Raw genomic sequence first — 12712 nt, forward strand, 5'->3', positions numbered from 1 at the left:
ATGTGTTACTATGGCAGCTACAATGGAGGCCTGGGCTATGGCTATGGTGGCCTAGGCTGTGGCTATGGCTGTGGCTATGGTGGCTATGGTTATGGCTGCTGCCGCCCACTGTGCTGTAGAAACTTCTGGTCTTATGGCTTCTACTGAGGAGTTGCTGCAGATGCCCAGATTTCCTGACTGGAAGGGCTTCCAAGTATTTTTTCACTCCAAGTGTCATCAAAAACTCTAACTCTATATCAAAATATGTGAAAAATAATTGAAATAAACATGGCCATCTAAATCCTCATCTTCATTTAGACTGTGATTATGTTTTATGCAACCTTTATCATGCTCTGTAAAATATTGTCAAGGTTGACTCTAAAGTTCTGTGTAAAAACATGTGTATTATCAAATATCTAAATGAATAAACAGCCCAAAATAAGTTCTGTAGGTCTGTGCTTTTGTATCTGCTTGGACACATGTATGGAGGTTGTTATGGAAAAGTGGGAGCACAGTAAGAGAGGAAGATATTTCAGAAGATGGACATGAAAAGGGGAAGGTGGTGGGAATAAGGAATGAGAATAGGATGTTACATCAAGACAAAAATACATTCCTTCAGATTTGCAAGCATGCCACATGTTGTTTTCTGTCATGGTGGCACCAAGTCACATTCCTGTCAACAATGGAGAAGGGTGCCCTTTTCTACACATGCTTTGTAGCTATAATCTTTTATCTTCCTAATATTAACTATCTAACAGTTATAGGGAACACTCCTCTTAACACTGAATTTTATCTCTGAGGTATCAGTGGCGTATCACTGATTGTCCACATTTAGCTATTCAGTTGAAAAAAACACCTCTTTTAAATCTCAACAGGGGGAGGAAATCACCTTCAGGAACAGTCATAGGGGAGGAGAATAAGGGGAAAATGGGAGGGAGGGAAGAATGGGAGGATACAAGGGATGGGATAACCATTTAGATGTAACAAGAATAAATTAATAAAAAAAAGAATATGATGAAAACATATTGTACGAAGTTACCAAGAATAAATAAAAACATTTTAAAATGTAAAAAAAAAAAACAAAAAACAAATTCTTATATTCTTTTGAACTTTTAGCTTAGCTTTGTATATCTGGTTTGAATTTTGTTTATTCATCCCTTTTCTCGTGTCCTTTTTCCCTGTTTTGTAGCATCTCTTTATATAGTTGAATATTCTGCTGTTTAGAATTTTCTTAGTTGAATACATGAAAATTTGTTTATTTCATTTTATTCTTCTTATATATCTTTGCTTGTGATGTCTACATGTTTCTTTTACATAAGTTTGTGTGAACGTTTATAAGGTGGTCATGTGGGAAGCCCCCTAGTTGGGTTCATTTCTCCTTCTCAAGTGCTCTCTACCTTTTATATTGAAGTAGACTTCTTAGAGCAGGACTTTGGCATTCTGGTTAGTCTGGCTATCTGGTTTCTGCCACTTGATCTTTGAGGTTGACAGGTGGACTTCTACACTCAACCATCCCTATAAAAATACTGTTTTGGGAAAAAACAAACACAAATGCCCAATACAAAATAAAAATAAAATAAAAAGTCTGAACTGGGTCTCATATTGTTATTTCATACACACTATCCATTTTATTTCATTTCCCCATTCATCCCCACCCCCCCAAAGCGCCTTCTCCTAGCCTTCCTCTATTTTCATGTTCTATGTACTCTTTTGTTGCCTGATCCAATTGATTTCTTTTCTTTTCTTGATTTCCTTTCTAGTTGACTGATCTATTATACAAACACATATGTGCACATACATACAAGCTTATATACACACACATACACACACATACATGTAAACACAATCTAAATACAGATTGTATGTTCCACATAAGTCATGTAGTATTTGTCTTTCTTTTTAATTCATTCATGTGAAGAGGCTTCTAATTTTTTAAATGCATTCATTGAAAACTCCATACAGAGATAGTCACCCCTTCAACTCTAACCCTCATCATGTTTCTTTGCACCCAATTTTGAGATTGCAATATTACTTCGACTTTGTCCCATGAAGTCTAGTTTATGATACCCATGTTGTTTTGGAGTTGAAGGCTACTTTAGCATGTAGTCACCCTACCAGAAGTCAAATCATTAATGAAAACTGATCTTTAAGCAGCTATCAAATCCAAATGGCTCCTCAGCTACCAGTAGTCCAACCCCCTCTTTCTTCAAATCTGGGATTTTGTCTGGTTGAAACTTAATCAGATCTTAGTCATATTGTCAAAATGTCTAGGAGCTAAAATGTTTAATTACCTGGTTGTGTCTAGAAAATACTTCCTCTGAAGTCATTTACAACCCTGATTCTTACCGTCTTCCTGACCCCTCTTCTGCAAAGACCCACGAGCCTGTGGTAAGAAGTGTCTTATGAATGTTGCTTTTAGGAACATTGCTTATTTGTTTTCTGAATCCTGACCACTTGGGGTGTCTCTTTGTTAATTTCATTTTTTGCAAGGAGCTTCTCTGATGAGGGTTGAGGGATGCACTGCTCTATGGGTACAGTGATAAGTTATTACTTACTAATCATTTTATGGTATTTTCACTTAACAGGATAACATGTATTAGGCTCTCTCCATGACATGTGTTGGGATGAAGGACATACATGTGCCATATCATGACATGGATACCAGAGGAAAATATCTGAGGCTGGGTCCTATCCTTCTACTCTATGGCACACTGTGATCAAACTAAGATTCAGGCTTGTAGTATGTTCTTGTAGCTACTGAGACACCTCACAAGATCAGCATGTGTCTTTCTCAGTCTGGCTGACTATACTTAACACAACTATCACTTGCAACCTATTTTTGCAAAGAATATAACTTGAAGAAAAGCTAGAATATGAAAAGACTGGCCCTGTTCATGGGTTGGTAAGAATTAATGACATAAAAATGGTTGTGTTAGGTCAACGAATGCACAGATTTCATGCAACCTCCATAAAAACTTGAATCATACACTTAACAGAACTAGACAATGCAATCCTAATGGTTATATGAAAGCAATAGATGACCCTTGTAGCCGAAGTAATGCAAAGCAGAAAAGAAGTGCTGGACCTACCAAAGCATCTGATCTTAAATTATACCACAGAGCCATAGTAATAAAAACTAAATGACTATAGTACAAAAGCTAATGTGCAAAAATTTTGAAAGAACATGTAACACACTCAAAATAAAGTCAATATATTTATGTAGAAAGTAACTGTACTCGTGTGGCAATAACACAGCCAATAATTGCTGGAAGCACTTAGAAAATACATTCCCATAGAATTATTGTACAGTGGCAGGGAAAACAAAAAAACAAAATGACCTTCTACCTATGAAGTGTTACAAAACAAACAGATGAGAGAGAGAGACAGAGACAGAGATTTCAATGATTGGTTTTGTGGCACAGAAGAGTTTTATAGGTATTAAATAAACCAAGTACAGGATGAGGTAAGTCTTAAAATTAGTACCAGAATTTATGTTAAAACCTCATGATTTGAGCATGGGATCCTGACATATGAGTGCAATTATCTCAGTTATGCAGCTTTGTTTGTTCAGTGAACTATGGCACGCTGATGTCTCCTGAAGCACACATGGAATCCTGTGGTTTTCCCAATAGCAGCCCAGGTGTATAAAAGGCCCTTGGTAGACCATGAGATCCAGACTCAAGAAGCCTACTGCTGGTCCTCACCTGAACTCTCCTCCCTGACACCATGTGTTACTATGGCAGCTACTATGGAAGCCTGGGCTATGGCTATGGCTGTGGCTATGGCTGTGGCTACGGCTGTGGCTATGGAAGTTATGGTGGCTATGGTTATGGCTGCTGCCGCCCACTGTGCTATAGAAGGTACTGGTCTTATGGCTTCTACTGAAGAGCTGCTGCAGATGCCCAGATTTCCTGACTGGAAGGGCTTATCATCAAAAATTCTAACTTTATACCAAAATATCTGAAAAACAACCGAAATAAACAGTGTCATCTAAATCCTCATCTTCATTTAGACTGTGATTATGTTTTATGGTATCTTTATCATGGTCTGTAAAATGCTTTCAAGGTTGACTCTAAACTTTTAGGTAACACAAATGTGTTTTTTACCAAATACCTAAATGATTAAACAGTACAAAACTGTCTGTATATTCTGCATGAGGATCTGCTTGGACACATGTGTGGAGGTGGCAATGGAAAAGTGAGAGCACAGTAAGAGAGGAAAATATTTCAGAAGATGGACATGAAAAGGGGAATGTGGTGGGAATAAGGAATGAGAAGGGATGTTACAGCAAGGCAAAAACATGTTCCTTCAGCATTCATGAACAAATGGACATTTGGTTGTTATCACAAATTAATTATTGTAAATATTGTGACAAGAGACTCCATAGTGCACCTATTTATTCTATATCCAATACTCTTTTTTTATTTATATAAGCAGTAATGGGGGCTTCTTAATCCTCTATCACTCCCTAAATATTTTCCAGCATGCCACATGGAATTTTCTATCATGGCCCCACCAAGTCACATTCCGATCAACAACGGAGCAGGGTGCCCTTTTCTGCACATGCTCTGTAACATTCATCTTTCGTCTTTCTAATATTAATTATATGACAGCTGAGGGGAGCAATATCATCTTGTTCTTGATTTGCTTCTGTGAGATATTAGTGAAGTAGGGCATGAGTGTTTCTTTTTGTCTACCTGTATGTATTCTTTGAAAAACACCTGTTCTAAATCTAGGCTCATTTTAGCATACCCCTCCATATTTGTGTATTAATCAACTCCCTGATTACTTGGTTTCTTTATTTGTGTGAAGCATCTTTTTATACAGTTGACTGGTTGTTCAGAACTTTCTTAGTTGGATACATGAAAAGGTTTCTATTCCATGTTTTTTATTCTTTTGTTTATGTTTGTGACATCTCTGTGTGTTTTTATTTGTGTTTATATCTATGTATACAGGATCATGTGTATTAGTGTGTTCTTGTGGGTGGATTCCAAAGTTGGGGTATTTTGTCTTTCTCATTTGTTATCCACTTTACATATTGAGGTAGAGTCATTAGAGCTAGTTTCTAGTATTCTTATTCATCTGGCTGTCCATGGCTGTTCATCTTACTGTATTTGATCTGCCAGGTTTACAGGTGGACTTACACACTCAACTAGCCTTTAAGAAGTCTACATTGGGTCTCATGATGTTATTTCATGGAAATTCGTCATTTTATTTCATTCTCATTCATTCATTTTCACACTGTCTTTACCTACTCTTCTTCTACTTTCATGTCTCATGTATTACCTAACTTTCTTGTTTACCTAATCTCCTCTTCTCGTGACTTTTAGTTTCATGACCTATTATCACACACACACACACACACACACACGCACACACACACACACACACACACTTTAAATATGTGGAATCTGTCTATCATTTATGAGTTGTAACATTTGCCTTCTTTATAATTTTTATTGTGTAAAAGTGTTTTTAATTTAAATTATTTATATTAAGTAAAAGTAACTGCAATGAATTTTTAGCACATTCATCTCCTCAACTCTTCCCCTCACCATCCATCTTAGTCAATGTTCTATTGCTATGAAAAGGTATCTTGACGACTTCAATTCTCATAAAAGAAAACATTTAATTGGGACATGTGTACAGTTTCAGAGACCTAGTCCTTTCTCATTATGAGAGGAAGCATGACGGCATGCAGACAGACATAGTGAAGGAGACCTAACTGAAAGTTCCAAATCTGGAGTTGCATAGATCAGTAGCTTTGAGACTCTGGACTTGGCATGGGCTACTGAAACTCGAAAGCCCATCCCCAGTAATACACATCCTCCTAGTAAGCTACACCTTCTATTCCTTTCAAATAATGCCACTCCCTATGGATGAAGTATTCAAATCTATGAGCCTATGGGGGCCATTTTCATTCAAACCATTACATTCCACTCCCCAGCCCCCATAGACTCATATCCAAATCATAATGTATAATGCATTTAGTCCAACTTCAAAAGTCTACCTCAGCTTCAACATTGCTTAAAAGTTCAAAGTCTCTTCTGAGACTCAAGGCAATATCTTTACTGTAACCCTTTTAAAATAAATATCAAATAGCAGATAACATATTTCTAACATACAATGATACAGAATATACATTACCATTCCTATGGGCTTTTGTCTGTAAGTGGAGGAGATGCCCTTTCCTGGTAAACTTCATGCTTAGAGATAGAGTGGTGTTCCCCCTGCTGGCAACTGTCCACAAGACTCTAGGCCAAAAGGTGTCAAAAGCTGGCTCTTTGAAGAAACACATATCAAAGCTACCTTGGAGAGAAGCCCCTGGGAAGTGTCCTGGATGTGGCTCCTGCAATTAAGATACCTTTGGTTTAAAACCCAGAGATCTGGAGTCAGGGCACTCACTCCCCCATTTCTGCCTCCATAGCTCCCTATCTTTGTCTTTCTTTTTTTTTTTTAATTTTTTATTATGTTTCTTTTTAACATATATATTTATATTATTACACATGGGTAAAATAAACTACATACAGCATGAAGAACCATGAGACAATCAGGAATTATATAAATGTTACATTCATAGTGATTTGGCTGTTTGTATTTGGCAAGCTTGAAGTAAATATCTTTCCTATCTTGTTGGGTCTAAATTTCTGAATGGAAATTAATATCTATCATATCTCATCTTTATTAACTTAAAACATCTATCTTGATCTAAAAACATCTTAACCCTTAACCTACTAACCTTAATTGACAGACTAAAGTATCTGGTCTTCAGACCCACCAGAGACTTTAAAAGGGATAAAACTTAATTACTTGAGTGAAGCCAGAGTACAGTTTGGCAGCTTCCAAAATGAAAAACATGACTGAGACAGCTTACTGCTTGAACAGTCACCCAATACTCTCTATAACATTGGAGCATTCTCTTCAGCCTTCTAGCCCAATATCTCTGACAGACATATTTGTGAGGCAGGAACTATTGAGGACTTGCTTATCCTGTCTTGGTAGAGTTTGGCCATTGACTCTGCTTATATCTAAACTTGTCCATTTTAGACAGAATTCTGTCTGTGGCAGAAATAAGGACATTTTCCCCAGTGGCTGCTTTGGCACATTTGAAGCCAATTCCATAAGGAGATTCTTTGATGCTCATCATCTTCTTTGAGGCCAGCTGTGTGTTGCCAGGAGTTATTTTTCCTTTATCTTTCTTTTGTAGGTAAGGAGATAGGAGCTTAAAAGAAAGAAAGAGGGATATAGAAATATAGAGGGAGGATAGAACAAAAGGTAGATTATTGAATCTACTCCTTATCTCAAGGCCCTACTTGTTACTCACAAATAAGGTTATTGTTTAATTGGATGATATTGAATTTTCAATACTGATGCAAATCATGCTCATATCATAAACTATTATAATTTTATCACAAGAATATATATTCTAGGTCTAATAGATAGATATGATTCTATAGATATATCAGGTAAAATAGTTAAATAAGGTCTTCAAAAACCTCAGAGACCTACAGAATATGGCATTTAATGATGTTTTTATTATTCTAAAGATTCTTTTTCTTTTATCATTAAACTTAGTGAATTAAAATGTAGCTCTTCAACTCTTGACTATCTTTATTTTAACCAAATGCAGTCAGTTACCTGGCCTTTTACAGTGTCCCCCACTGGAAGGGACACAGACTCCCATTGTCTCAATCCAGGCTAAAGTGTAGCCACCCTGCACTCCCTCAAGCTGGGGGATCTGGCCAGAAAGCTCCCTCACTGCCGAGGAGGCCTTACTAGTGATCAGTTCTCCAGACAGAACCTTTCTTGGCTAGCCTCCAGAAGGCTGGAGAAAACTCTGTGACCAGATTCTCAGCCCAGCCTCTAGGAGAAAGGAACCTACACATTCCAATAGGGAGAAAAGGGGTCATAGTGAGGAAATACTGGACTAAAGCAAGTCCAAATCCAAACAAGGATCCTTGTGTCAAAGACCTCTCCAGATCTCCATCTCCTTTCAGCTTCATTGACTTCAAAACACTTCTTTCTTTTGGGTAGTTCTACACCCAGTGTACAGCTCTCCTCAGCAGGAATTCCACAACTCTGGCATCTCTAAACCTGTGAGATTTCTAATATAATCCATCTCCAAAGCTTCACACAATAGCCATTCTATGCTTCCAGGCAGGGACACCCCTGACACACTCATGGCCTCAGCAGCTTTCATTAGCTGAGAAGAAAAATGCAAAGCCTCTTTCCTGTATCCTTGCCTCTAAGGCCAGAGCTCCATGGCCAAAGCTGCCAAGTTCTGCTGCTTGCTCCCCTCACCTATTTGATTACATTTTCATCAGTGTTCCATTTTTAATTTTTCACTCATACTTAAGCTTCTCTTTAATGTCTCTTCACAAGTTGAAAGCTTATCTGGGTGGCACTTGCCCTGATGTCACCACTCCTTATTCCACTTAGCATCATGCTTTTCTTCAAACTTTTCATCTCCTTGAGCATTGGACTTAACTCCATTATATTTCCTGGTTTTTTTCCTCCTCAAACTGTACATTTTGTATTTATCCTTCATAGTGTTCTTTGTAAATCTGCATAAGAGTTAACAATAATAACAATGTGACAGCAAACACTAGGCTATATTAAAATCTCCTCTGCCAACACCATTAATCCTAAAGTCTTAAATTTATCCTCAGGCAGATTTTTTAAATGTTATTTACTCATTCACTTTACATCCTGATTGCACTCTCTCATCCCATGCCCCTCCCCACATTCTTCCCTGTCCTTCTCCTCAGAGAAGGGGGAGATCTCCACGGGTACCAACTCTCCCTGGCACATTAAGTTACCGCAGGATTAGGTGCATCCTTTCCCACTGAGACAACACAAGGCAGCCAGGTTAGGTGAATGGGATCCAAAGGGAGACATCAGAGTCAGAGAGGACCCCTACTCTAGTTATTGGGGTGTCCACATGAAGACCAAGCCGTTCATATGCTACATTCATGCAGGGAGCCTAGGACTAGCCCATACATGCCCTTTGGTTTGTGGTTCAGTCTCTGTGAGACCTTATGAACCTAAGTCAGTTGACTCTATGGGTCTTCTTGTGGAATCCTTGACCCCTGTGACTTCTTACAACTCTTGCATAGGACTCTCTGAGCTCCATATAATAATTAGTCTATGAGGATAACCCTAGCTGAGACTTGTAGCAGCAGGTGGACCCTGAAGTGACTACCTCCTGTAGCCTGGCAAGACTACCAGTGAAGGGATAAGGACACCAAGCCACCCACAAAACCTTTGACCAAAAAAAATTGCCCTGCCTACAAGATGAAGCAAAGTTTAAGGGAATGGCCAGCCAAAGACTGGCCCTACTTGAGACCCATCCCATTGGAGAGAACCAATGTCTGACACTATTAATGTTACTCTGCTATGCATATAGACAGAAGCCTAGCACAACTCCTCTGAGAGGCTTCACCCAGAAACTAATGGAAATGGATGCAGGCCAATTTTTCAGACATGAGCAAAAAGCATCCTTTAGGCTATTTACTAATATTCTTCTCCTATAAAATCTCTTGATCCATGCTATCATATCTACATTGCTCTTAGCACCCTAACCCTGACTATCTTCTACTCTCCTATTAATAAGGTATATTGAGCTACTCTTAAAGCATTAACATGCTTTCCTAATCTAAAGCCCTAAAGTCCACATTCTTCCAACAAACCCATGGTTAGGCTTGTCACATCAACACCCCACTCCTGGTACCAACTGTTTGTTGGAAGTGCCAGTACCATGGATGACCACTAAGAACAGACACAGCAGTACAGTAGAACCTTCCCAAGGATAGAAGACAAGTTGTGTGTGCTTCAGAGGGCATAATGAGAGAAGTGTCCCAAGCCCTTAGCAGATCCCAGATCAAGAGTGGATCTCAGACATTGGACAGTGTGTTCTTTACACTGTTGGGAGATTAGCTTTGCTTTTTTCTGATTGTGACCATGCCCCCATTCTTCCATCTTTAAATTAAAAGGTATGGAATTTAATTAACTTTATACAGAAGCCCAAAGTTGACAGATTTTGAACTTTTCAGAGAGGTTCTGGATTTTTTAAAAGATTGAGTATTTTAGAAAGACTGAACTTTTAATGTGTTTGAAATAGTAAATATTGTGAGACTTGTAAAGCTATTTGTGTTTTTAACTGTGAGATCTTGGTGATATGTGAGAAAGAAAAGTGTAGCTTAACAGGATGTGTGTTTGTGTGTGAACTTGACAAGGGGTCAATTATGCTGAATAGTTTGTATCAACTTGACACAAACTAAAGTCATAAGAGAAGAGTGCACCACTTAACCACAGTTTAAAAAACTGATTTCATAAGACTAGGAAGAAGGCAAGTCTATGGGGCATTTGTTAATTAGTTATTGATGAGGGAGGGGCCAGCCCATTCTGGGTGATGGCATCTCTGGACTTGTAGTCCTGGGTTCTACAAGAAATCATGGTGAGTATGCTATGAGGAGCAAGCCAGTAAGCAGTACCTCCTGATGGTCTCTGCAAAGCCCCTGCCTCCAGGTGCCTGCCCTGTTTGACTTCCTTTCCTGACATCCTTTGGTTATGTTCAGGGATGTGGAAGAGTAACCTGAATAAACCCTTTCCTCACCAGTTTGCTTTTTTTTTTATAGTGTTTTAGCATAGCAATGGGGACTCTAAGATACCATCTCTCTTCCCACTCAACTTTTAGATTACTTTTCTAATTCCCCTCAGCTCTATTGTGTTGTCCAGATTTCCTGGGACTTAAAGCCTGCTTTAGTATGTGGTCAGCTTACCAGAGGTGACATGGTTAACAGAAACTGATCTTTGAACAAGTATAAAATGCTAAAATCACCTTACCTCCTGGCAATCCTTCTTTTTCCTTCCTTCTTCCTACGGGTTAGGAATTTGTGTGGTTGGAACTTGCTTAGGTCTTATGCATATTGTCACAATAAATGTGAGTTCAAATATCTACATATTCTGTTGTGTCTGCAAAACACTTCCCTTAAAGCCCTTTATCATCTTTAGTTCTTACAATCTTCCGATCCCTTCTTTTACAAAAATCTCTGAGCCTGTGGTGAGAATTATGCTATGAATGTCTAAGTTAGGATTGAAAACTCTATTTTGTTTTGTTTTCTGCACATTTACAAGTTTGAGAAAATGTCTCTTTGTTAAGTGTCACTTATTACAAGTAACTTCAATGATGGGGGTGGAAGGATGCTGACCTATGGTTAAAACAGTGTCATTAGTAACCATTTTAATGGGACATTCATTTAACAGAATAAGTAGCACTGGATTCTACCTGAAGATATAAAGCCTGTACCTTTTTATTCTTTATAACAATTTATTCATTGCGTTCTTGGTGAATTAATGTTGGTATGGGGGACATTCATATATCATATCCCATACCTGGAAGTCAGAGGAAAATATGTGAGGCTGAGTTCCCTTCTTCTACCATATGGGACCTCCCAATCAAGCTCAGGTGCTTAGGCAAAGTGGTATGTGACATTCCCTACACAGCCATCTCCCCACCCCACCATTTGTCTTTCTCACCTTGCTCATTTTGCTTAACATAATTTCTGTAAAAACAATTTACAGAAGAAACTAGGATATGGATGGATTCGTAGAATTACTAACATGAAAACGGCTATGTTAGCTAAACAATGTTCAGATTTCATGAAATCTCCATAAAAATTCCAATTGTGTTTGTAACAGAATTAGACAGCACAATCCTAATGGTCATATGAAGGCACAAGGTGACTCTAAGAGCCAAAACAAACTAAGCAGAAAGGAAGATGCTGGAACTGCCATAGGATGTGATCTCAAATTCTACCACAGAAACACAGCAGAAAAAACTAAATAATAATGACACAAGAACAGGCATACAAGAAAGAAACTGAAGAGGATATCAGAAGATAGAAAGGCCTCCTACTATCATGCATATGTAGGATTAATATACTGTAGCAAATATATGAAAATATGTCTGAATACAATGCATTTAGAATAAAACCAAGGGACTGAAGAGATTGCTCAGTGGTTAAGAGCACTGGCTGCTCTTCCAGAGGACCCAAGTTCAATTCCCAGCACCCATATGGCAGCTCACAGCTGTCTGTGACACCAGTTACAGAAAACCTGACTCCCTCACACAGATTCATGCAGATAAAACAACAATGCATACAAAAGAAATATATAGAATAAAACTAAAATATTATTATGTATATAACAGTCATCAAGTTACAATAAGACAACCACATTTTTCATCAGGAATACTTAGTTATATATGCCTCCAGGTATATTTATTTTATAATAAGAAGCAAAGCAAAGAAAATGAAAAGATCTTTTTTGTATGGAGTACTACAAAACAAATACATGAGGGATAGAGGGTAGGAAGGGAGAATTCAAAGGCGTATATTGTGCCACAGTATACTTTCATAAATATTAAAATAACTAAATATAGAATGAGGCAGAGTCTTGAAAACAGAACCAGAATTTAATGATAAAGCTTCATGATCTGGTCATGAGATCCTAACATATAGGGACAATTATCTCAGTTATGCGGTTTTGTTTGGACAGTAAACCATAGTACCCTGATGTCTTCTAAAGCACAGCAGAGACATATGTGACATCATAATGCCTGTGGTTTTTGCCACCAAACATCCAGGTGTATAAAAGGCCCTTGGCAGATGGTAACACCCAGACTCAACGACCGTATTGTTTGTCGTCCTCTGAACAGTCCGCTCCTGACAAC

At 38.2% G+C, this 12712-nt stretch overlaps 2 protein-coding genes across 2 annotated transcripts; both read left to right on the forward strand.

The window, feature by feature from the left end:
- Positions 1-147, forward strand: LOC127192884 (keratin-associated protein 20-2-like). The gene has a single exon (XM_051150232.1). The coding sequence runs from the start codon at positions 1-3 to the stop codon at positions 145-147; it is 147 nt and encodes a 48-aa protein (XP_051006189.1).
- Positions 148-3705: 3558 nt separating this feature from the next.
- Positions 3706-4151, forward strand: LOC127192882 (keratin-associated protein 20-2-like). Its single transcript, XM_051150230.1, has one exon. The coding sequence runs from the start codon at positions 3706-3708 to the stop codon at positions 3862-3864; it is 159 nt and encodes a 52-aa protein (XP_051006187.1). The 3' UTR covers positions 3865-4151.
- The last annotated feature ends 8561 nt before the right edge of the window (positions 4152-12712 follow it).

Source organism: Acomys russatus, chromosome 8 (assembly GCF_903995435.1).
Source record: "Acomys russatus chromosome 8, mAcoRus1.1, whole genome shotgun sequence".
NCBI classification, from domain to species: Eukaryota; Metazoa; Chordata; class Mammalia; order Rodentia; family Muridae; genus Acomys; species Acomys russatus.